At 41.9% G+C, this 25,396-nt stretch overlaps 1 protein-coding gene across 5 annotated transcripts in view; it reads left to right on the plus strand.

Annotated features, from left to right (window-relative positions):
- Positions 1-25,396, plus strand: part of GPATCH8 (G-patch domain containing 8) — a 57,593-nt gene that overhangs the window by 25,636 nt on the left and 6,561 nt on the right. For 3 of the 5 annotated variants that reach the window (XM_054801422.1, XM_054801423.1, XM_054801426.1), the window contains 4 exons: positions 11,406-11,473; positions 11,919-12,005; positions 15,789-15,932; positions 25,100-25,230. In XM_054801422.1, the coding sequence (XP_054657397.1) occupies positions 11,406-11,473; positions 11,919-12,005; positions 15,789-15,932; positions 25,100-25,230 (430 nt within the window). Of the gene's footprint in view, positions 1-9,255; positions 9,301-11,405; positions 11,474-11,918; positions 12,006-15,788; positions 15,933-25,099; positions 25,231-25,396 lie in introns of all 5 variants that reach the window. The other 2 variants (XM_054801424.1, XM_054801425.1) reach the window with 1 other exon arrangement.

Consider the following 25,396-nt stretch of genomic DNA (forward strand, 5'->3'; position numbering starts at 1 on the left):
ACGTGGTTGTAGTTGTCACCTCTTGGGCTTCTGCTTTGGCATGGCGTTCACTGGATGTGTAATTTGGTCTATTTTCTCTTTTGGGTGCCCCGTATTGCTCTGTGCGTCACCGGTGTGGAAACACGGAGACTTGAAGGAAGCTAAAGCCCTCTCCCAGCCCCAGCCGGATTCAAAGCACAGCCCCGAGGGGCCCTGTGCCGTGTGGTGTTGCAGGCACTGACGTGACGGAGTAAACTGCAGATTGCTGTACAGTCTTGAGTTTGGGGCAGGAGGGTGGTGTCACTGTATCCTGAGGATGAGAGCGCCAGGGCTGCCCGCGGGGTTCGTCAGGCATTTGCATTTTGATGTTTGTCCAGATTTAGATTTTCCCACTGTGCATTTTGAAGCATTGAATCTCTACCATATCTCTTATACGTTATTGAAGCTCTGGTGATTTAAACTGCCTGGAAGCTACAGACAAATCATGGGTACGGGGCTGCGAGGGTTTTCCTGCGCCTCCTGTATTTTAACAGAAATGCAGGAGTAAAAATAGCCCGTCTAATTTAACTCAGATAGGTGCTGAAACCTTCCTAATGTAGGCTTTGCAGAGTGTGCAGAAATTGTATAGTGCCTTTCCCCTTCTGGAAGGAAAGCAGTGCCCTGTCCGTCTGACAGACAAACAGCCTCTCTGCCGAGGCTGCAGAGGAGCGCTGCTGCTCCAGTTCTGCCCGACATAAGGCTGTCATGGGCACTCCCTTTTAGTTACGAGCAGCTAGAGCCTGTGCCTGTGGCATCGACGATGATCATGTTGGGAGTGTTTAATTCATTATCCAGTGACCTTTTTACATGAATCTCAGATCGTCCCAAAATCCAAATATAAACTGCCAGGAAGGAAACATTTGCATCCAATTTTAATCTTATTCTAGGAGTTTGAAGAGTGAAGTCACTTGCTGTGCACTGAGAAGAATGGAAGAGCAAAACAAAGAGTTCTTCCTCTCTTCCACACTCCCTTCTCACTCAGAAAAGACCAGGAGAGATTTCAAAAGAGATTTAAGAATCACAAATGCAGAGCATCTCTGGTGTTAACTCTACTTGCTTTGTGCTGTGCTTAAGCCTAAAATCTTAACCAGCCTATAATTAAGAGGTACAGCAGAAGCAGAACCACTTCACGTAGTCTTTAGCTGTGGACCTGGTATCTGACCTCCTGCAGGACGCCTTTGCAACAAACCCTCAAAACCCTAAATTTTGGGTTACCTACATCAAATTGATATCACACTCATCTTTTTTCCATGCAGTTGACTTTAAAAGGAAGTTGATGAGTTCAGTGTGATTATTTTTGTTATGTAGCTTTTAATTCTAGATGTTAATCTTAACTGGGGCTCCCTCTTTAGTTTCGGTGAATCTAACAGTTACGCTACGTTACGCTTGCCAGTCATAAATGCTTATTTCTTCTAGTAAGGCCATTATGTTGTTGTTCAACAAGAACTTCACGCTGCAGGACTGTAGCGTTGTGATGGCTTCCTTTGTGTTAACTAGCCATGGCGGCTATAATCCAGCGGTGAGAGTGCTGTTTCTCTGGATGGTAGCTGGAGTAGCCTAAAATTCACATTTGGCAATTGTTGGTGGTAAAAATCTGCTGTTGTAGTACAACAGTACCCAGCGGATTGGCTTATTCTCTGCAAAATTTCAGGTAGTTTTGTACCTACCGGGGCAGCTGCCTTGTGGTGTAACTCTTGTTCGTTATTGGAGCTGGTGGAAGAGCTGAGCCACTTGGATAAGAAAGCAAGTAATCCATGTCCTTAATGACATAGCTGACATAAGAGAGGCTGTATTCTAAACACATCTGCATCTTTGGTTTTCTTTAGTGGAGTATCAGACAGGGATAGTGCTATCATCTCTGACCATGCAAGTGCTAGAACACTGGTTTGGAGAAGCTCATAATGAATTCAGCAGAGTCATTCCTTTGCTCATCTCCCAGTGTTTTTCACATTTTCTTCCACAAACAACTTGTGTTATATTTGGAAATGATGTTTCAAGTTGCTAAAAGCCAACGAATATAAAAAAGCAGGACAGGGGGCTGCCAATTGACAGGGATCTTTTTTAATATGAAAAGTGTGGCTCGGGGAACCACTTTTTTAGAGAGATTGTGTGATAGTTGTGCTCTAACAGATGAGGAAACGGTGTGTAGACAGTTTTCTCTGGAGGGGAACACATTTAATTGATAATCTAGAATTCTGTGGTCTGCTGAAAAAAAATAAAACTAGCAAAAAATGTGGTTAAAAACACTGTCTGACTTTCATGTGAAGTCCTGTGCTAAATGAGACTGAGGATTGTGAATAAATCCGGGGAGTTACGTAAGAGTCAGAAGGGAACGAGAGGGCTGAGCGAAATCTTGAATTCAAATACTCTAACGATTTCTCTTGGAATAACTATTTCATATTAAGTTAGAGTATTATTATGAAAGCATTGAGAGATTGACATGCAGAAGTGGTATAACTTTAATCATACATTCGAAAATATTTTTATAAGCTCTTCACATTTTCCCTGTGTTTTCAATTTTTTGACAAGTCTTGTTTAAAAAAATATAATTGTGCTGAAAACTTCTGTTTTCTCTTTTGGATTTGTGTGTTTAATATGAGGTAATAGTACTCTAGAGGTATAGGTGCAAGATTAAAACCAGTAGTTTAATCTCATTTAATTAGACTAGGGAAAACTGGAGAGAGTATCTTTAGGAAAGACAAAGGCTATTAACTTGCTTTGCCAGAAAACATGGAAATACGTGACTCCATTTGTACTCGGAAGGAAGATAACATGTACGACACACGGTGGAATGCCCTAGCATTTCAGAGTGGCTGATATTTTACTGTGGCTCTTCAGTCCATCACCTCGCTCATTTGAGGAGGCACCCCCAAAGGTTTAGATGGCCCTCAGGGATGAGGGCAGGATGGCAGCGTGTGTGGTGTGGAGCATGGGATAAACGAGGATGGGGTAGACCTGATAGCTCAGAGCAAGCAGGCAGGCTTTAAAGGCTAATTAGTGCCCCCAACTCTGGTATTGCTGAGTTAATTCACAGCCATCCTCCTGTCCTCATGGTTATCCTGCTGCTTCTGCTGTCCTAGCAGGGGCTGTGGAGGGGAGGAGGGCGGGCAGCTCTGAGGGGATGGTTTGCTGCAAATAGAGGCGATTTGGAGAATGCAGACCAGTCAGTTAGGAAGGTCTGTCCAATTTTATCTGGTCATACGGAAGGGACCCTCAGGAAGGATTGACCAGCTTTGGTGGACAGGTCTAGCTCCTTCTTTGCTAGTCGCTCTGTGAGCGGGTACTGGGCAATAGCTGTAATTATTCAACATACTGTTCTAGATTTGCCTTTTTGAAGTTCTCTTTTAAGGAAATTTCTTTGACTGCAGCCTTGACATTTTAAAAATTGCTCCAACACCTGTACAAGAAAGCAGTTAAGCTTCCCTATACCACCAGCTATCTTCCTTTGCATGCTGTGTGTAGTGTGTAATTAATTTGATACACTGAAAAGCATTGATTTAATTCATGTTCCCACAGTATTCCCAAGACTGGGATTATCCTGATCTTTTGTGGTATCTTGGAGAGGTGAATCACTCTAGTATTTTGCTATGGCAACAGATAACATATGTTTTTGTCACAGCGTAGCCACTCTTAAGTATTTATGTTGTTGAACCAAGTAGTTTAGATAATATGGGGGTTTTGTGTAGAACTGGAATTGAGCCTTGAAACTTCATGTAATTTTGCTGTTCTGTTGTCTGTAGGGGAGTAACGCAGCTCTTGTGTCACTTGATTGTGGTTGTGATGAAAATTTTACTCAGTGTGAAACTAAGTTAAGTTTCAAGGTGGATGACAATGTTTTGTGGGATGCTGTTTTGTGCTAGCACTTGGTTTATCTCAATTTTTCAGAAAATAAAAGCAGCAGGTGGCTGTGTTTAGAAAAGGGAGGTCTCTTTTGAGGCAGTTAGTTGAAGTAGTAGTATCTTTACCTGTAGCATTTGGTCCAAAAGAAATGCCTTCTGACCTCTGATTCCTATTCCTATCTAGTAATACCTTCCATGTTGTTTGCTTATGCTTTTAGCAAAGTTTTGGCATCATTTCAGCATGACTGTTCTGAAAGGCGGGTCGAATCTTCCTGGAGAGCGGCAATACTAATGTAATGCTGCGGTGGGGGAGGCAGGCTGCCTGCAGTCGGAGCCACGGTCGATGTGACAGGAACTCTCGGCAGTGCCCTGTAAAGCTGTTGAACCCCTTCCTGCATGCTTGATCTCTTCTACTCGGGTAAAACCAATAAGCCCTTTACAAATTGTCAAGTCAGCGCTGTTCCTGTTGATCAAGGTGTGGTGCAAACTCATGATATAAATTGTACTGGTGACACATAGCAGCAGTTACAAGTGTGCATAACAGAACTTTGATTTTATTTTTATCTTTTTGTGAGCATATAAATTATCTAACAAAGTAGCAAAGTCAGGTACATCAAATTTGTTAGAAAATGCTAGAATTTGATTCCTCTATCTAGCTGTATTTTTGTTGCATGATTTTTCAGTTAAAAAAAAGCACAAGATTTCTGCTCTGACTTGCAAATTCTGTGATGATAAATATAGTCATCACTCCCCCCCCTTCCATTATACTACGATGCAGTTCTCATTTGGCGTGTTCTTGACTAAATCTGTTCAGACAAGCTCTTGTTTTCCTTCTTGGTATAAAGGATGAGTAGAATGAAAGAACAGAACCGTCTGAAAGAAATGCTAGAAGATGTGCAGAGAGAAGGAGAGCCTGCAGGTGAAGAAGTGATCCTGTGGCTAAGGCAGGAAATATCCTTTCTCTGGCAGCCTCCGTGCTAATTTTCACTTCTGAGATCAAGTCACTGTTCCAAGACTGTGTCAGGTGGCCGCGGGTGATGCACCCTATGTATTCTGGATGCCGGTTTAGTTAGCCGTGTGGGGAGCAATACGCGGAGCTTTGACCACTTGAGCAACTGAGATCAGTCACAAATGTGATTGCCTGGCAGCTGCGGTTTGGAGAAATAAGCTTAGGGTTTGAATTCCAGAGGTCTTGAATCCTGGCTCTGTCACCAGTTCGCCAAATGGCTTACAGCTAATATATTAATATAGTTTTCCATTTGTTAAATCCTCTGATCTCATGAAGGCAGACAGAGTAGATGTTTGTGAGGCCTTGAGAACATGGAACAATGAGCATCTGAGAAAAACACCACGAGGAAATGAGGAATGTTATGTTTCTTTCTGAGTTTTGAAGCTTTGTAAAAAATACAAGAAAATATGGAAGACAAAGATAAAAATGTTAAACAGTGCCTTTATTCATTAAGTACAGAACGATTTGGCAGTCTTGCCCAAGAAATACATGTGAACACAATCTTATCTTCTTGTATCTTAACATATCCTCACGGGAACCTGAATTCTGGCATAGAGTAATGTTTCCATGCTTGTGTTTGCAACATAAATCATTGCAATTGTTTTAAGACCAACATTTTCATCTGAAGTTAGCTTTGAAAAACCTGGGCAATGTGGCTTTGAAAGCCTGCTATCATCACACCAATCTTCATTACCATGTTGAAATCCATAGACCGCAGAGCTAGAGGAAGGTTTACTTAATGCCTCTGTCTCCTTTGGGGGAAGCAGTTGCCCCCTTGTTTGCTTTCGAATGTGCAAGATCCTTCCTTCGATTACAGGTGATAAATTTATGGGTTACTTGAGTGTGCATAGTCAATGAAATCATTATTCTTTGTACACGTGCTTATTGTGACAGAGACGGCCTTCTCTTGGCTTAGTATCAGGCTTTATTGCCCTTTGTGTTCGTATAATGTTAAAGCAGTTTTATTAAGCTGTGAAAGATGGGCGTGTGGGAAGCAAGCAGCCATGGCCATGCACAACATGCCCCTGCTCTTGCAGTGTAGCCTTAAATCAGGGCTCTTCAGCTCTCTCCACTTCCCAAGTTGAAGACAGCGACTCTTACCTCTGATTTCTATTCTAGATCAACCAAGATTTATGTTCTTGCTCTAACATATTTCATGTTGTTCTTTAATACTGATCATCATTTGGGTTACGGATGTTGGCCCCGAGTCCGCTATGTGCGTTCCCTTGCCGAAGTTCAGGGAGCTCTGCTTGGTTTTGTGCAAGTGTCTAAGAAGTTCTGAGCTCCTCTCTAAAGTTTTCCATGTGATTCAGGTGGTTGCAGCTTGTCTTTTGCTTGTCATTTCTCTCCTGCTTAGTAAGGATTAAGTTCACAGTGCAGTTTTTGTGTACTTGGAAAACAGTTTCTCCTCACTGGGACTTGATGCTCATTGCTGAGGATGACAGATGTTTCAGACTTTGTTTGAATCTCTTGATTTTTTTTTTTGGCCCCTTCCAGAAATCTGACACAAACAGGATGAGCTTGCAAATCTAATTCCCAAAGGAGAGCAGGATAAAAGGTTGCCCTTGTTTGTTTGTTTGCTTCTTGCAGCAGTCAGAACAAGCTTGAGAATGTAGCTTCATTTTTAGCCAGCAAGGAGCACCACAGAACATGCCAAAGCTTGTTCACCAGTAAAAATTATTAATTTCCTCATCTCCCCCCTTCTGATGTACTGAATGAGGAGTCCAAATTTCCAACGTGACAGCTGTAGGGCTATTGAAACATGCAATAGACCCAGGAAAGTTTTGAGAGCTTGCAAAATTCTAATATCTGTGATGCATTCCTGTGGGCATTGATAGCTGACTCCAGGCACCTATTTACCTTCCCCAGCCTGCAGCGGGGTTTGTACCGCAGGTGACTGAACAAACTGACCCTTATCCACCAGAGCAAATCCAGTGGTGTGATCGTGAAACTCCCCCGTGCTGCCTTCGCACGGCCGTGTTTCTAATCTCTGTGGCGGTCCCTTTCCAAGAGTAATTAAAACCTCCTAGAAGGTTGTCTCTTACTGTGGTTTTGTTTTCAGTCATGGCATAAAGATAGTGAATAAGTAAAAATCCTCTGTGCTCAACGAGATCACGTCCCATTGTTTGTGTCCTCCTGAGACACTTAGTTCATGAAATCTCCTCTGATAAAGCGTGGTATCAGTCAGTCCTCTAGGATTGTATCCCACAAAGCTTGTACCTGGGAGGAGTTTCTATTAAGATGTCAACATAGTGAGCAGGATTAAGGCTGTTCTATTACCTCTCTGGTGCTTGCATGCTATGCTTAAGCGATACACAGAGATATATTTGATTGAATCACGTTAACGCATAATTTTGGAGGTATATCTTTTTTCAACGGGAGCATCCTAGTCTTTCTCTTTAAACAGACCTTCAGAAACGTCTTGTATCTATTGCAGTGCATGATATTGCTGGAGGGAGGAGTTCTTCTGAATCTGCAAATTGTCGATGAAAACTGTTTTCTGTTTTGACTGCTTAAAAAAAAAAAAAAATGTGCACTAGTGTTGACAACGCCACCATTTCTAGACAGGCTCAGATGGCAGGTCCATCTGGTGCAGCGTCCTGTTCCGAAGAGCAGAGCAGCATCTACCCGCTGTGTCCAGAGACGGAGCACGCACCCCGCAGCTGGCTACTGTGAAACGATCGTCCTCTGTGTACAGCACAACTTGGGGGCTGCTGCTAAAGCCCTGAAGCGTTAGGATTAACTCTCTTCCCAAGATTTGTTAATTTATTGCATTGCTAACAAAGTATTTGCTCATAGTCAAGAACTTTGTGCGATTAAAAAGGAGGGAATTTGGAGAAGCTGCTGCTGGCAGAGCTCTGGGCAGGCACGGCGCTCTAGGAAGGAGGGTGGCTGTCAGGGCGTATTTAGAGGGGAGCAGTTTTTCCCAAGCTGGGAGGGAGGTTTCCCTGTTTCCTTGGGAGGAGGGAAGCAAACTAAGTCTGTCTGGTCAGTTTTGAAGTCTCATTTTGTTTCTGAATTAAGGAAATAATTACAAACTTAAGAGTAAATTAAGAGATTAGATTTTCTAAGGTGCGACTTGAGCAAGCTATTTGTTTTTCCCATTGTGCTGGAGGTTTATGCTTTGTCCTCTCCACAGCGTTTTTCCTCTTGCGTGGAAGTGTTTTACACAATAACCCTTTCTGGTTTGGGGTTTGTAGCCCATGCAGTGTGACCAGTCTGTAAAGGAAAGAATTTGTGATCTGATTCAGAAAGAAAATAAATTTTCTAGAGTGCAGGGGGTTGAGGCACAGACACAACTTTGTGTGCTCTGCATGATTTACCGTATGGGGTGTTAGTTGTTGGTGTGGCAGCGCTTGCAACCCTGCATAGTGGCACAAAGTGTGGGAACTGTTGCCCTTTCTTGAAAACTCCATTTTCCCCTTCAAAGTATGTTGGTGTACCCAAAAAGGGTCGGCAGGGACATGAAACCTGGGAGTCCTGCAACATCCAAGAACCCCATTTACGTGCTGGTAAAGATCCCATTGTCATGCACAGTAGCTCTGGAATAAATTTTCTTCAGGAAGCTCTTTAAAAGGAGAACTTAAAGAGCTTAACTGAAAAAGTCCCATTTTCCCCTTTGGCTGTTCTCCATCTTCCGCCCAGCCCGTTTGGCAGTCAACGGGGTGAGCGGCGCCTCTTTGGCAACACACAGCCCCTTTCTTTCCATCAGCCGTGGTGGCTTTCCGAGGACACGGAGCGAGGTTTCCCCGGCTCTGATGACCCACCACCCAGTGCTTTGCCCAGCAGCGTGTCCTGCTGCCTCGGACGGAGCAGTGATTTCGGTGGTGGGGATGGGCGCTGCTGCCCGTAGCCATCTTACGTGCTCGCAGCGCTTGGACTTGGCACTCATCGGCTGGATGTCAGGCTGGGTGGCTGCGCTGGCCAGCTGCCGTGGTATTTCATTCGTAATGAAATGATGGTTAAGTTTAAAACAAAGGCATTGCTTTTCAATTTGAATATTCTCCTCTTACCTGAAAACCCGAGCTCCTTTTGACCCAAAGTATTTGTAATTGCCTTAAGATCCTGATTTTTTTCCTTTTTAAACTGCCTGCTTAAATGTGCCTCAGTGCCTGTCTTAAATTGGGCCATCACCAGGAGCTCAGCCTCTTCCAACACCCAAAACTTTCAGGTTGCAAGTGCAGCTCTGAAAACAAATAACAACCGCTCAAAATCTGCGCGCTCCCTGATTCCACAGGGCGAAGCATGGTGATGGGGTGGAGGGGTGAGGAAGAAGCCTCGTATTATTATTTTTTTTTTTTTTTTAACCCATCCTACCTGCCTACTACAAACGGCCTATTTTCTGCCCCTAATGGTTTCTGCCTAACAAATGGTGTTTCTTTTTTACAGCGTTATGATCCTGGACTTGTTGTGGTGATGGTAAACTTAGCAGTGGTAATTTTTTATTTTCAGACTGAATTACTCCTTTTGTCATCAGTGCACCAATATGTTAGGCTTACTTTCTCTGTTGTAGCCATCATCCTTCTGCTTGGTCTTTCATTTTCCTTTCCTTTCCTTTCTTTATGCACACTTGTCTGATCCTTGTTCATTAAAGGGTATTGCTAAGAAGGGATGTTTCTGTTTGTGTTAGAACTGCCAAAATCAGTTTAAACATAAATTTCTAATACTGTCCAAACTTGATTTTTTTTCCCCAACACGATGGGCACTAGCACTTGCTACTGCAATTTCCAAATAGATTTTGAAAAAAAAAAAAACCCAAAACCAACAAACTTTGACTGCCTTAGAAGGCAAAAGTACTGATGCATTGTTTCTACGCAGGGGTTTACCAGGGCAATGAGGCTGCATCGAAAGATCTGATTGCTGGAGAAACGAAAACAAACCAAACAAACAAAAACCAAAACAAAAAGAAAAAAGCTTGGAAAAAAAAAAATTGTTGGCACTTGCTGCCAGCCATTCCATTTGGGTTCACCGCTTACCAGTAAATCCCTGGCTGAGACGTTATGAAAGTGATATTGCACTTAGGAAGTCATTTTTATAACCTGTCTTTAATTTGGTCCTTTTGCTAAAAATTGCAGTCACTGCTTACTTTATTATACCATTGGGCGTAAGAGAAACATTTTCAAATGGAGAACACTTAAAATACCCAAACAAAAGCTCAATTCAAAATATTATTTTGGATCAGCGTGATAACTGTTTTTGGACTTGGTGGATATATGCCTGTCAAATTTACGGGTGTATAAACAAAAGCATAAAGCGATTAATTAAATGGACTTGTTTCTGAAAGAAAAAACACATGCCTCTCTACTTTAAGAATTCAAAAGACACAAGTCTGACCAGAGTAGGTTCCCTTTGAGGACTCTGTGGAGTCCGAGATCTGTGGGCTGTCGCTTTTGCAGGAGTTAGAGAAAGCTGATACAGGAAAAGAGAGAAGTTGATGCCTGTACAGGTTTTCTGAGGCAGTTTTAAAGTCTCTAACCTTTTGCGCATGTGGATGGCAATGGAATATTTCTTTGGCATGATTGAAACCTGTAGATCTTTGAGCCCAAAGGTATAATATATGTGTATGTGTGTATAACAAAACAGTTGTTTACACCAAACCAAGAGCAATAATAAGGGAAGTAAACATTCTGTTTTTTTACTCAAGGTATGCACCGGATAAGGTAAGTACTTTTTCAGTGGGCTTACATCACAACGAACAGCGCGAGTTGTGATGTAAAAATAAAAAAAAAAATAATAAAAAAACCAAAAAGCTGTGGTAGTAAAGTGCTTGTCTGCCCCATTTTGCTTTGTTTGGCTGGTTATGAGTGGATTAAAGATGTTTTTGTTTTTGTTTTTTTTAAAAAATTAAATCTCCAGCATAGTTTGATTAGTTCAAAGTCAATTTTCTTCGCAACTAGTCCTTTTCACAGCTTACAGGTGACACAGCGAGTGCTAGAACATCTCTCTGCAGGAGCTGGGGAAGCAGGTGCTTGACCACCTGGCCTGGACCGGGCGGTCGTTTTGGGTGAAAGAAGCGTGGTTTCTGTGCCACGCTTCTCTGTCAGCTTTCCTTACTCTTGGGAAGGGGCCAAAGTGGGCGGGTGGGAGGCTTCCACATCTTTTACAGGAAAATCCTAATCAATTATTTATGTGGTAGAGCAGTAAACTGTATGTAATAGCTTTTTTGCTTGCATCAGAAGATGAGGAGGATGCATTGCCTGATGTGGAAGCTTTGAGAAGGTTCATTTCTCAAGTCCTGTTAACAGCCCTGCCCCAGGACTTGTCATGGTTGAACATTAACCACAAGAATATTTTTACGTGACCGGTTAATGTTCAGAAAATACCGTTTATCAGTACTCGGGGTGCATTTAACTGTAACCGGTTTGGAGCTGAGAAGCAGGTTTGGCTGTAAGCTGTGAGAATGGCTTGTGTTTGGTTCACTGTAGCTTTCTGGTCTCTGCACTCCAAGGCAAGATCTCTAACCACCCAAACCCAATGTGTAAAGTGAGCTGTGGCAACGGGCCGGCCACTGACCGCCTCTGTGTGTGTTCCTCTTACAGGGAGGACAGATCCCATCCCTATCGTCGTCAAGTACGATGTCATGGGCATGGGGCGGATGGAAATGGAGGTAAGCTCGCCTGGCTCTGGCTCGCGCCCTGCACCCTGTCACTTTTTGCATGCCTCTCGGGGAGATGATAGGGAAGGCATTTAACGGTGAGAATTTATGCATTAAAGGTAAAGAAAAACTCGCTTTTAAACAAACACAGTAAGAAAACACTTCTCCTCAAAACACATACTCTGTTTGCCCATGGGTACCTGAGTTTTGAGGTCTGGATGCTAGCCGAAATTCCTGGGCTTTGCGATTTGCTGGGAGCCTCCACCTTGGAAGGATTAAGGAACCGCTTTGCATGTGGGTTACACTGTGGGATGAGAAAAAAGGGAAAGTGAAGCACAATATGCAAAGATGCTGTTTCAAACCTCATCTTTTTTAAATTATACATTCTGGCAGTCTCAGCAGTGCAAAGTATTTATGGGACAAATTGCATCTTTTTTTTTTTTTTTTTTAAAAAAAGCTCGACTACGCCGAAGATGCCACTGAGCGGAGGCGTGTACTGGAGGTGGAGAAAGAAGACACGGAGGAGCTGAGGCAGAAATACAAGGTACTGAAACAGGGGCATTAACATCAAAGTTCCTGTGGGCTGAGCTCTTCTCGTTAGGCTGCAGTAATGGTAGCAGGAATTAAGTATTCTTGGGTTTTGGTGTTGTTCAGAGTATTTATATTTTAACAAACTGGTTATTCACTTCCTGGAATTAACCTTGATGTTTGTTTAGCTGCTTAAGAGCTACAGGATAGCAGCAGGGCTTGCTTTGCTCCTGGTCTGGAAAGAACAGTCCTAGGGTAAGCAGAACATTTCCTTCCCTAGACCCAGGGCTGCCAAATTTTTCTAGTGAACCTGCCGCGTTGTCAGCGCAAAATCTGCAGATGGAAATGTTAGATGGGCAGTTATCAACTGGAAGTGGAGTAGATCTATTGTTACTGAGCAAGCAGTAAGTAGTGCATTATGATATTGTTTTATAAATCCTGCTGTCTTTGGAAGGTATGACATGGCTCCACTTTTGAGATATCGATGGACTGTATCTCTTTGGAAGAATTTCTCAGGCAGCATTAAAAAATGTAATATCTATTCTGTATTTCCACAGAGCTTACAAAACCTGTGGGGTTTTTTAATAAGCCAAAGACTGTTATCTTTTTAATGATAAAAATGGACCATCGTGTTAGCATCGAGCATGACGTGTTGGAGCATACTTGGATTAGCTGTAACTGAGTTCTCTGTGGAGACACGGTCTTTGCTAGTCCTTTAATCCACTCTTCTGCTTACCAGCCTGTAAAGTACATCAAGTCTTAGGAAAGCCTGCTTGTTTAATTGTCCTGAGATTTGAGAAGTACCAGGGTTGAAGAAGAACCCTAGACATTAGAATAAAGTGTCAGTTTTGCATAAATTTTAATTCTTTGAGGAATAATGGAAAAGTAGTTTCAATTCCATTAAAATTAAACATAACCATGGCAAATCTAAAATTCCATTTCACCGGTTCAACAGTTAATACTGCAGGCGGTTTATTCAGCTACAAAAAATTATAGCCTCCTTTCCTGATTTTTTTTTTTAAGTTGAGACCTTGACTTGCCTGGTAAGTGAATTGCTGGTATATTTGTTCATTTAAAAATAAAAGCCATTGTAATTACTTTTAAAGCTAATTATTAGTTTGGAGCTAAACGCAGTTAATGATCTCTTCTGGCACGCTTTAAAGAACAAGTGTGCTCTTAAATGGGCTCATGCAGCCGGTGCTGAACAGTTCTTTACATCCAGCTGCATGTTCTCCTTGAAGATGTTTCTCCTTTTTGTTGTTTTTAATCTCCTGCTGGGTGGCATGCTGCTCACACGCTGCGAGGGGAAGGTTTGGCTGTGACGTTGGCCATCGTCGGGCAGCGTGTGGCTGAAAGCCTGGATCCCTTTCTGCAGCAACCCCTCAGCTGCGATGCTGGGCATCTTCAGACAGCAGCAGCTGTCGAGTACAAAGTATTCCTTCGTTTCAGAGTGGCTGGTAGGAGCTCTTGCGTGAACAGCACGTAATGATGTTTTGTCTCAGGTCTGCAGTGAGATTTGTGGTGAAGTTCTAGGGTTTTGCAATAGTCTTTTCAAATGCGGTTGAACGTGCGTTGCTCTCAGACTTTTTTGTCTTCCTGCCATTATTCAGCATGGGATTTATTTTTGTTCAGGAACTCTGTGGAGCGGTAGCAATCTCTCCCAACTCGGATGTGTTTTTATTAGCATGCTTTATCGTTAGGCTCTTGCATTTCTGTATTAATCTGTGAAAATCTCTGCAAGCGTAATTTTTTTCATCGCTCCACAGGAGTCCATTATGTAATTGCCAGCTATGGCCGCATCCTGATTAGCCATTCACTGAGTCTCAAAGGAATTTCAGATAACTATGCAACCAAGAAGCAAGAAAGAAATGTTCTTTAATTCCCTTTATTTGTGTAGATTCTGATCATTCAAATGGTTGTTTTTTCATTGTTTAGCCACAGGATGCTTTCTGAAAAAAAACCCCTACACATGGCGCAGGAAGCTTGTTCAGGGTTTCAGAGGAACTTTAAATGTCATTGTTCTGTGGATCTCACGCTGCTCTGTTTTCATTTCTTGTCTTCCTGGGGAACAGCTTCAGGCTCAAACCTCTAGATAGTTTTGTTGATTTTTTTTTTTTTCTTCTTAACAAGGGCCTCCAGTAATAGATGGAAGCAGGAACTTGAAATAGATTTTTTTATTTAGAAGGTGAACAGTGCTGTAAATTGGGGAGAAAAAAAAACCTTTTAACTGTAGAATTTTTCAGATTTCCCCCCCAGGTGTTGAAATTTTTTACATGAATTTTGCATTATAGAAAACATGCTCAGCAGTATTATTTTAATGTAATTTTGATGTGGTAACTGGGAGATAAACCATATTGCCTTGAACAAGATCTTAAATAAAAAGAAAAAAGCTTTCATAGCAAACATTTTAAAAAGATATACTAGGTCCTCCTGTTAATGCAAGGAAGTTTCCCATAAGAAGTTTGTATTGAAGAGGGAAACTCTTAAGTGCTTTTTCTCACGTTAGGCTATGTTTTCTTACATAATTTCTCTTTATTCCAGTTGAAATACATATGGTAAATAGCTATATGGGGTATGCTGATGTTAGTACAGCATACTTGGTAATACAGCATTTGTAGCTTTTTTTTTTAGTATGTGTCAGCGTAAGTGCTTCCATCTTGTTACAGTAAACCTTCCCCAGCCGCCTTGTAGAGAGTGGCGATGTTTTATTAATTTTGCTGGTGGGATTGTAATTGAAATGACCTGGCGAGAGGAAGAAGCTGCTGATTCCCCCCAGGTCTGCATCGGCTGCGGCCCTACTCTGGGGACAGGGCAAGCAGAGCAGCACAGGCTCACACTTCCAGGCGCTCGGCCTCCAAACCATTACAGCCGCTGGAGAGATTGGGATTTCCACAGAGTCCCAGAGCTTTTTTGCCACTGCCAATCCCAAAGCTGCTCCTTTTCTTTATGGCAAAGGAGGGGAGGACGTGACCGTTGCCAATTTAGACACCTCACCTTTGCTTGGAGGTTTGGTTTTGCACCTATACGAATGTTGAATTACATAAGGGAAAAAAAAAATACTGTCTGCGACCTCTAAGGCAACGTCCCTCCCCTCTTTTATTAAATGTCAACTACCTGTACCCATTCCAAGTGTAATCACTGTATTTGAGCTCAGCTTAATGGATAGCATTGCTCCTGGGAAGATTTCTCTGACTGTAAAATTACCCTGAAGTGAATTAGGCTCAACAGTTTCTGACCTGTGCTTTCCCAGCCGTGGATCTGTGTTCCTCCCTATTGAATTTCAGACTAACTGAGATCAAGCAGACATCTGTTAGCACTCAAAATGGAGGAAGTATCAGCATTTAAAGTTCTAAGATTCTGTTCCAAAAGCAGCGATCTTCCTTGGTTTGATGCGTATTTTGTGCATCTTATGCGAGCAGGCAGCTGCCAGTTTATGCGTTAGCTTGAGGCTTTGAACCTCTCTTTTCATCTCAGGCAATCCTTTCCTCTTGTAGCCGCAAAATTGCCTTCCTGCCGTCAGCACTAGATTTTTTTTTTTTTTAAGCAGTTTCACTGATACCTGTGCTAATGAGAAGATTCTGTTCTATGTTAGGAAACGGAGTCAAGGCTAGTTGGTAGTATTGCAAAGTTACCCTTCATACCTTTTAATTTGCAAAGACCAGTCAGCTTAATAAATATAATCATCGGTGTACACTAAGGTTTTCTCAAGGACTATTTTTCCTTAAAGGACTAGCTCATCATCTTCCAGTTTGTTTTACGGGAAGTTTAACAGAAGCATTTTTTTTTGTTAATTTTGCAGGATTATGTTGATAAAGAAAAGGCAATTGCCAAAGCTTTGGAAGACCTCAGAGCAAACTTCTACTGTGAACTCTGTGACAAGCAGTATCAAAAGCATCAAGAGTTTGACAACCACATAAACTCATACGATCATGCTCACAAGCAGGTAAACAAGCGTTGGTAGCACAGTTCATCAATTTTATATTCATTGCTGTGGCCTTGTTTGAGGTTAATACTTTGAATTTCCCCAGTGTATCTATTTTCCTTATAGCCCCAGAGATAGGTGGTTTATGTCACTGGTTAAGAGTCTTATGCCTGCTATACATTAAAAAAACACCCCAAACAACAAACAAAAACCCCAACCTGCTGTTGGCATCAAGGAGCCCAGTTTTGAGTGACCCACGGGCAGGAATGCTAAACCGGGAAGGGGGCAGGTGGATATGGGTGTCTCCTAGTTTGCATCAGCTTTTAAGATAGCGCAACTTTGGAGACTGATGACAAGTCACATGTGCGCATTTTAATACCTCAGTCTGTGTTCTGTCAAGTTACTGAAAACAGACTGGGAAATAAGGGACTGTGTTAAAGGAATTGTGAAAAAGGAGCACTTTCCAAATTCTGTAACCCTTAGGAGAAGGTGGATTCAGAATCTATGTGGAACTGGCTTTGGTCCCAAGGTAGGGACGTACCGTAGTATCTACATGGTACTTTGTACTGCACAGTAAATAATAAAAGGTCCTGTGTTAGCCTGGTCTGTTTGACCACTTGAAGCTGCTAAATGAGATGTAAATGTACAGCAGATTGCAGTGTTGTGCTCATCTAGAGATGAAATCGCTCAAAGGAGGTTTTTTGATATTGCTAGTCATAAATTCTAACAATACAATCATTAAAATGCGGATAACTTCTGGGGGATCTGCGGTAGAGTACCCGATCTTAAAAGAGCAGTGAAGCAACAGCTTAAAAACAAGAGTATGGCATTACAGAGTATGATTATTTTTTTGATGTGTACTAGGTATGGGATATGATAGCTCAAAGTAAATTCACTAAGGGAGTCTTAACAGGAAATCTCACAGCAGGGCAATTTCTGGTTTAGTACTGTGATGAATTGCAGTTTAATCGAATTAAGAGCAGAAATTCATTCATTTACTTCGTATTGGGAAAACAGGGTGCTTTGACCGAGCTGGTGGCGCAGTTGTGCTACCTGATAGCAGTGTACTTCACCTGAAGTTTTCCATCAACTCCGTTGAAACTTGAGTGCAATTACATGCATCTATTTAGGAGGTGGAAGGACCTGTTTGTGTCACATTCTTGCAGTGTGGTGATGCAGTAAGATTATGTCAACTCCTGTTTGAAACCCTTGGGTGATTAATAGGCGGACTGACATGAGGTCGGCAAGGCTGAGAGGTTTTTTAGCATCTAGAGGCGCTGTGGAAGAAGAAACAAACCTGCGGAAAGCAACCACCCCTCGTTGGTATAAAAGGAGTCATCACTAGGGGTACAAGAAGTGACCTGAAAGAAAAATGTCTTGGGAACACACAGGGTGGTATAATCTTCTCATCGGTAGAAAGAATTTGGGGGTTGCTTGGTACAGCAACTTATTTTTAAAGGAATCTATGTTCTTGGATAATTTGCATCTCTTGCAGTAACTTCAGGCAGGCTTTGGATAAAATGAGCCTTCAAACTCTTGCTATGTCACCCAGCATTAATTTCTAGTTACTCAGGGATTTAAACAAAGAAGCAATCATGCTTTGCTTAGGGGAAAAAATTGCTTGCCCAGCTTATGTCGTGCTGAAATGTGTGTCACCCTGTTGGGTCAGCGTTCAGTGAGTGAACTTGAAACTAGCTAGAAATAATGAAGGTAAATTTGCATAAGTAACACTATCTCACTTCTGTTGTTCGTTACTGCTCAAGATAGGCTCATTTCTAGCAGTCTATTTTAAATTACAAGGTAGTTAAAAAAAATAAAACAAGCAACAAACAATGCTGTGCTTTTTATAATACATTGCACATTGATGTTTCACATTTTGCTTCTTTGGACAAGAAGGCAAGGTTACAAAAAGGCTACCATAAGGTTTTTTGAGGAAAAGCATAAAGTTTTCTTACAAGTAGGCTCATCAGTAGGTTTTCTTGGAAAGATGAGACATGATATCCTAGATAATTAGAGGAAACTGGCTTCATATATACTATCAGCAATGTTTTGTCTTCTCAGTGGTAATTCTTGAGGCAACACTGCTTCGTTTTTACCTTTTTCTTAGCTTGTTGAACAGATTACCGTGGGATCATTTTTGCTTATAAGTATTTTTAGTTACACATACCCACAACACTGAAGTTTGCTTATTCCTTCTGTGGCTCAGTGAGCATTAGGCTCTCCCTGTAAATAGATGTTCCACCCTCAGATCCCTTTCTGCTCCCGAGTTATAAAGACGCTGTCTTGTATTCCAGGAAGGAACTCAGGATTATTGCGAAACAGGGACGATAGGTAAGTGTATTGATCCCTACCGGATAAGTTTTGGACCCACCACCAACTTGTCAACACCAAACAATTAAAGGGGAGGTTTTATTATTATTTCCTGACTACACTGGTTTTGTATAGCATTTGGATATGGCTGGATCGACCTCGACACCAAGTTTCTATCCAAAAGTCAGCATTTCTAGATTACCTTAACTGGGAAAGGAATCTTAAATTTATTATCACAAACCATTGGCCATTTTAAGTTGCATTTTAAACATCTTGTTCGAGGTGTGCAATGTTGTTCTCTAGATTTTTTTTTTTTAATAGGTTGACACTTGAAACGAGAAGTACAGATGTTTTAAAGAACAGTAACCCTATCTAGCCCCCAAATGGTCAGTCCCTCTCAGGGGAAGCCAGAGCACTAAAAGCAACTTGAGTTCATACAGATGGCACCGCAAGAGGAAAAATAAACTCAGTTCCCTTAAAGATCCTTCAGTGAGCAACTGAAAAAGGCTGTAACGATAGATGTTGTAACTTTTTGTTCCCTGGAAAGCTACTGATATCTTTAATGGGATTTTTTTAGCTGTAAGGTCTTGAGCCTGGCAACCAGGACTGGTAGCTTATGAAAGACCTCCATCTGATGTTGCAGAGTCAACAGATTAATAGTAATTAACAGAGAAATGCAAAGGAGAGCAAACGTAGAAAGAAAACACCTTCAGCTAGCAAGGAACGTGGACAGCCCAGATGGACCCACTGTATTTTTGTGCTGCTTTCCTGCAGATTTGTGTACGTGATGTCCAGATGCTTGAGAGCTCCTAGAGTACTGTGGACTTAGTGGGAATGTATCCTCAGGGCATTACATCCCAGTTGGCCTTGAATTCAGTTTGGGGTTTTGACATCAAGACAGAATAATACTTCATGTTAGATTTGCATGAAGAAGAATGTGGGTCATCTTATCTGGGGTTGTGCCCAGTTTGTATATTCATATCAAATAAACCTCATCTGTATTACCCGTCGCTTAGAGCAGTTTGCAAAAATTGTTACAGTTGGAATTATCTTACGTATAAGTAATGTTTTTTTTTTTTACTTCACCCAAGAACTTACAGAATCTCGTATATGGTCACCTCTTTCCTGCTAGCATGTCTGATGAAGGGTTGAGCTGTTTACTGAGTCACTGACCCAACAGAATAAAAACATTCACCTTCTGAGCTCAATGTGAAAAACAAACATCTTCCTGTGTGAACTTTTGCCAGGTTAACTGTGAGAATGCTAACCAAGTATTGAGATGCAGCCTTTTATGTAGGTTTCGTTTTATTTTTTTCTAAATGTGTGATGTTTTGGAGGTGTAGGTGATTAATTCTGCATAGTTTCCCTGTATAAAAGGACAAAGGGAATGTATTTCCATAAAGAAGTTATTTGGGGGAGAGGGTGGAACTAAGAACTGAAAGTATAGATCTGCAGTTCTCTTCATGCCCTAATTATCTGGATCTTTGCTTCAGTGCCGAGGGGGAGGGATCTGTTAAAGCACAATAAAATTACTAACACGGTCACTGCTGTGGTTGATGAGTGCTCTAAATCCAAACCCTGAACTTTCAGGTTTGGGGACAATTGGGCTTGTGCTTTCCAAAAACTTGTATCTTCAAGCACAGCTTGAATGTGGAAGACTCAAAGAGAGAACCTCCAAGATACTTGGGAGGCTTTTCTACCCTAGAAATGTTTTACCCTCAAAAACCCCACAGTATTTTTCTTAACCCAGCTGCTCATTTGCTGATGGCAAACACATTTGGAGAAGAGCACTTATACATGGAGAGTGTTCAATAAAATAAGTGTTCGGTGTTCAAGGCCTGAACATTGTGATCACAAGCGATGCTAGCCTCATGAAATGGGTTAGCTGTGGTGCATTAACGCCTGGTATATTGTCCTAAGCTGAAAATGAGGTGTCAGGGAAGAAATTAAGATAAAATAAAACTGCAGTTGCATGCCATTTCCCCTCTGCTCTTTTCACTTCATTTACAAGCGTGCAAAGAATGTTGATTACCAAAAATAAGCAGGGCTTGTGTTCTCACTTATATAAAATTATAAAGGTTGCCATCCTTTGAGCTCGTGTTTAGCTAATGGTGTAGTTCTCTCCCAGAAGCTTTTGTGGCAAAGAATCGAGCATACGTCAAAAGTTCAGAAAGCCAGAAATCTGCTGGCATGTAATGAAAAGTACATTATTATTTTATTTAATAGGGATTGGCAGAGAGACTTGAGAACAATAGCAGGGGAGGAGTAGGCTCTAATGGGATTGTGCTGTCACGAGCTGCCTCCTGTCTGGAGCCAGTGCAGAGATCTCGCTGTACGTGCATCCGGTCTGTCCCTCTCTCCTGAATATAAGATTTGTCAGGAAAGTCGTAGATCTTCAGGTCTCGTAAAGCAGAGTGCTTTTTTTTATTCTGAGAATAACACAATCTTTCTGCTCTGCAATTTTAGGCAAAGAATGCCTCTCAAACGGGCTTCACTTCAGTGAAATTGCATGGCTTTGTCAACTTAAATTGAGAAAATCCATTTACCGCTGGTCGCGAACCTGAAAAGCAATGCACTCCAGTTCAGTACTGGGGAGGTCTTGCCTCCATACTGTCTCACGAGCAAAATCTCACGTGTGGTTGCCACAGTGTGCGCTGAGGGGGGTTTTTTCCTGTTACGGCAGCTTCTGTATCCCGATCGTCCCCTTTTTATTTAACCATCTTCACATGTCTGTGATGGCTGTCTCTAGAGCTTTTAAATGATGCAGGAGTGCAGGTTATTTAAGCTGATTTGAGGAGAGTTGTAAGGGAATGGCATTGTATGCCAGTTTGGCCCCTCCTGAGCTATGCACTGATCAGGAGATAATCCATTACTGTAGCTCTCTTTGTGCTGGAGTACTGATTTTCTATAAAACCTGTTCTTCGAGAGCTCGATTTGCACTCCCATTGAAATGTAGAGGTTTCTTAGTAATTTTGTTAGAAACAAGGCTCAAAACCTAAAATACTATTTTGTTACAAAGCTGAGGTGGGTGGCAGCTATTAATAAAACTCAATACCAAGCGGAAGGAAGGCTGGAGGTAAAGTATTACTGCTTCTAGCATGCAGAAATTTGGAGAAACTGCACTTGAGTCCTAGTGATTTGTGTCCCTGTTTGCTGGTCACTGGGCTTACTGGCACGACTGAAGTAATAAACCAGCAGAATAGAATTTCTTGGCTTCATGGTCACCATCATCGTGCAGTTTGTAAATGTGTTGCTGCTTAGAAAAGCATTCTGCTTCCTCAGAAAACACACTGCCTGTCAAGAAAAAATGCTTCATCATTTTTAAGTCCTGTAGTAGCGTGAAGCTGTATGTTTGATTTAATGCAGGTTGGTGGCCCTGATCCTGTTGAAGAAATTACATTCTTGCCGAGTACCGTGGGAAGACTTAAAAAGGCTGGTTTCACCCCAAGAAGATGGGTTCCCAGGGCTCCTTTTCCTTAGTAGGCGGGGAGTAGCTCCCCAAGAATGATTAGCAACTACTTTAAATTCTTATTTAAATGTCTTTGCTGTGCTGGGGGGGAAGGGGCAGCTGTGCAACTCGCCTCCCACGGCCGTCCAGCCTCTGTGAACACCCACACATATGGTGCAGTCCAAAAAGTAATTTAGAGATTTTGGGAGATTAGAATAATGAACGCTTGCCTAAGGATTAGATGGAAATTTCTTTAGTGTAAGCTTAGCTTAAATATCGATTTAGTTCAAATAGCTTTCTGGGAAGGCTGAGATCTGGAGTCCGCTGAAAAGCATTTCATTGCTTCAATATACTCCTTTTACTACTGTGAAATTGTACTTCAGGCTTTTAATTGCTTCACCTCAGTTAGGTTTAGGGGAGGAGGGTAGGTGTAGCTGTAGTTAACTGGTTATCCTCTGGATAAATTACTGGGTTCAGTCATGCGCTTGGAACAACTAGTGAAGTAAGGGTTCCTCTGACAGGATATTTTGAAAAGTTCTGGCTGTTTTAAAAGTTCAGTGCACATCAGCTGCCTGCGCACGTAGCCGCCTGCATCTATTCCTGTAGTGGTGTGTTTTTACAGATGAGCAGCCTGGTCTTCTGTCATCCCTCCTTCCCTTACCCTAGGTTGTGTTTATAATGCAGCCCAGCCAGGTTTCTTGGAACTTGGCTCCTTGCAAACTTGAGAAATTATTTCTGATGATAGATGCATCATTTTAGGTCAAAGATGCTGAGCTACGTTGTGTTCTGTATTTTATATTCCCAAGGAGATAGCATGGTGCAGTTGTGGAGCTTTGCTATCCTGTACTTACCCAGCAAAACCCATCTTCCTTCTGGCCCCTGTGCGACAAAAAGAAGCTCGGCCTTGAGATCTCTTAGTCCTTTGTAAAGTCAGCCTTGTAAAATCGGGCCAACTTTTGCCCAATTTGGGGAGTAATAAGTTCTCAGCAGTCTTGAAAGTCTTGGCTAGTGGCTTATCTTAAAAGGCACAGATATCAGCGTAGCTAGGTGTTGCCATGTGTTGCGTTATTTTGGGGTTGCAGTGCATCAGGATTGTTCATTTGCTTCATCGCCTCTAATTTGTAAGAGTTGAGAGTGGGAGGTTTGGGGGAGCAGAGACTTGCAAAGGTCAGCGCGTAAGGAACTGGGCATTTAATTCTCTTTTTGTTAAAACTGGCCGTTGTAATGAAGGCAGGATTGCATTGTGGGCAGCTGCATCACTATCAACTGACTTTGAGCCCGTTTTATTGCAGGGGGAGATGTTTAAGGCCATGTCTGGGAGGGGGAAGAGGGGTTCCTGAGTGCACCATTGCACCTTCCTTTTGAAAGTAAAAGGTCACAGTTCATTTCTGTTGTAAATAGCTGGGTCATATTTTTTTCCGAATGGATGAGTGATATAGAGACTTGGCATCAAACCCCAGTTAAATAGTTTTTTCAGCTGTTGGTGACTTTAACTTCCTGGAGCATTTTAGATACGCTTTTTAAATCAGCATGAAAAAGCTGATAGCATTGCTTAATCCATATTTTATTTTATTTTTTTCCTCCCTCTTGGGGAAAAAAAAAAATTACTATTCAACATTGAACATACACCACAAAACCCTTGAGCCCTTTACTTGTCCTGGTGAAAGTAGCTCTGTTGTTCCAGGGGGGATTGTTGCTGTGTCCGTGCGTGTATGTGTATGTGTGTTCCCCCTTCCGCTCCAGACTCCCTAAGCTCGGTCCCGTAGCTTCGCTGGCTCGACTCCTTCTCTGTAGAATAGCTTGCAGACACACCCACAGCCTGTGTAGTTAGTAATGCTTGCTTTTTATTTTTATTTTTTTCTCTCTTCCACTCTTGTTATATTTTTACTTTCTTTTTTCTTTGTGATGTGACGTTTTCAGCTGATGTATTGAAAGCAAACCCTTCTAATTTTGGAGTCCAGATCACAAGAGTGAGTTCCTTTCTACTAGTGTCTATAGCTGTATTTTTTTTGTGTGTCCTCCCCTCTGATTTTGGTAACACTCAACCACATTTAGTAAATACAATTAGGTAAGAGAATCCTCTGTCTTGTCAAATCTTCCCCTTTTTGACAAAGCAATGTTCTCTTTACATTGGGCCAACTTAATTCCTGTAATATGAACTTTGGGTTAGTTTTCAGATCCACTGTTTCTGTGTGTACTGGTCTGACTGCTCCATTAAAGAGACAGAGTCAGCCAGCCAGAAGGTATATTTAGAATTCACCAATGATTTGTGCATCTTGTACGAGGATTTTTCTAAAGTGACTACTGCTGCGAGCGCCGTTAGTCTCTCAGGCCCTTCACGAAATGCCTGAAAAACATGAAACTTTTTCAAAAGCTGGGTACATGATGCTTTCTGGAATTGGGCCTTTTGAAAGGGTTTCAAATTGTGCACCAAAAAAAAAAAAAAAAAAGAAAAATTCATCCCTTAGGATGGTAGAGGTCTGTCTTTGCTGCTTTCTGTGATTTAAACTTCTGTATAGTCCTCAAAAAATGCCTTGTGAATTTTCCCATGTATCCAAAGGAAAACCAGCAGCCTCTTTTCCTAGTGCTTTCAGACAAGGACTTTCAAAAATTTTCTGAAGTCTCGGATATTCGATTTCTTTTGGAATTGGATATCTAGATTTCCTCAGAGATGTTATGATGTTTGAAATTCCTTGGGTTTGCTTCCTCACATGATAAGATTTCTGGGGAACTTAGTGTTTCTGCCCTCTAAAATATTAAACCCCAAAAGACCCCACTGCATTTTAGAGCATTTTGTTTCTTGAGAGACCGTCTCAGAACTACTGTCAGGAAAGCAAGTAACTGTTTGTGGTGTATGTTGTATTATTTATTTGCTTACTGGAATCATCTGCATGGGATTTTTGGCACCTTCTCCAATGTAATTTGTACATTGCTTTTGTAAGATAAAATACCTGGGTAACTCTTGCACCAGCTAATCCCTTTCTGTTCTTTGGCCCATGCTATTAAGACTCCTGTCATGCACTGTGTGTCAAGTACATTTGCACCCTGCAAGAGCAGCAAAGTAAACAGTTTTGGTTTGGTTTGGGGTTTTTTTGTTGTGTTTTTTTTTCTCCAGAATTTGCTTGTTGCTTTGAAATCAGCTTTATTGTACATGCTAAAGAAAACCAGTAATGTTGATTGGAAATGCATATACGTAGACTTGAAGTCGTAGCCAAAAGTGATCAACAGTTGTCGTTTCATTTAGCTACTGGGCGGATGGCAATGTGCTCCATTTGGTTTGTTGAGCTAAGATACTCTTGCTCCATCCTAGCTCAATAAATGTTACTGGGGAGGGGCTTTACAGCGTACTTTCCAGTGCTACAGCAAAGAGAGGCTTTCGGACGCTTAACCACAAACCCCTTTAATCTGTTCCTGCTCTCTTTTACCTCAGAGGTTGAAAGATCTCAAGCAAAGGGAATTTGCTCGCAATGTCTCTTCAAGATCACGGAAAGATGAAAGGAAGCAGGAGAAAGCCCTCCGGCGTCTGCACGAACTGGCTGAACAGAGAAGACAGCCTGAATGGTGAGTACAGGTGATCCCCGAGTACACTTGGAGCGTGTGGGGGGGGACTGCGGCCCTTTGCTGTGCTGGCATTCTTGCTCCTGTAATCCTGTGCGAGTTCTGAGGGCAAAGCTTTGTGCTTAAGTTTGGCCTCGTGCTGTGATTTTGGTAGGAGTGAACTCACTAA

Source organism: Grus americana, chromosome 22 (genome assembly GCF_028858705.1).
Source record: "Grus americana isolate bGruAme1 chromosome 22, bGruAme1.mat, whole genome shotgun sequence".
Classification (NCBI taxonomy): domain Eukaryota; kingdom Metazoa; phylum Chordata; class Aves; order Gruiformes; family Gruidae; genus Grus; species Grus americana.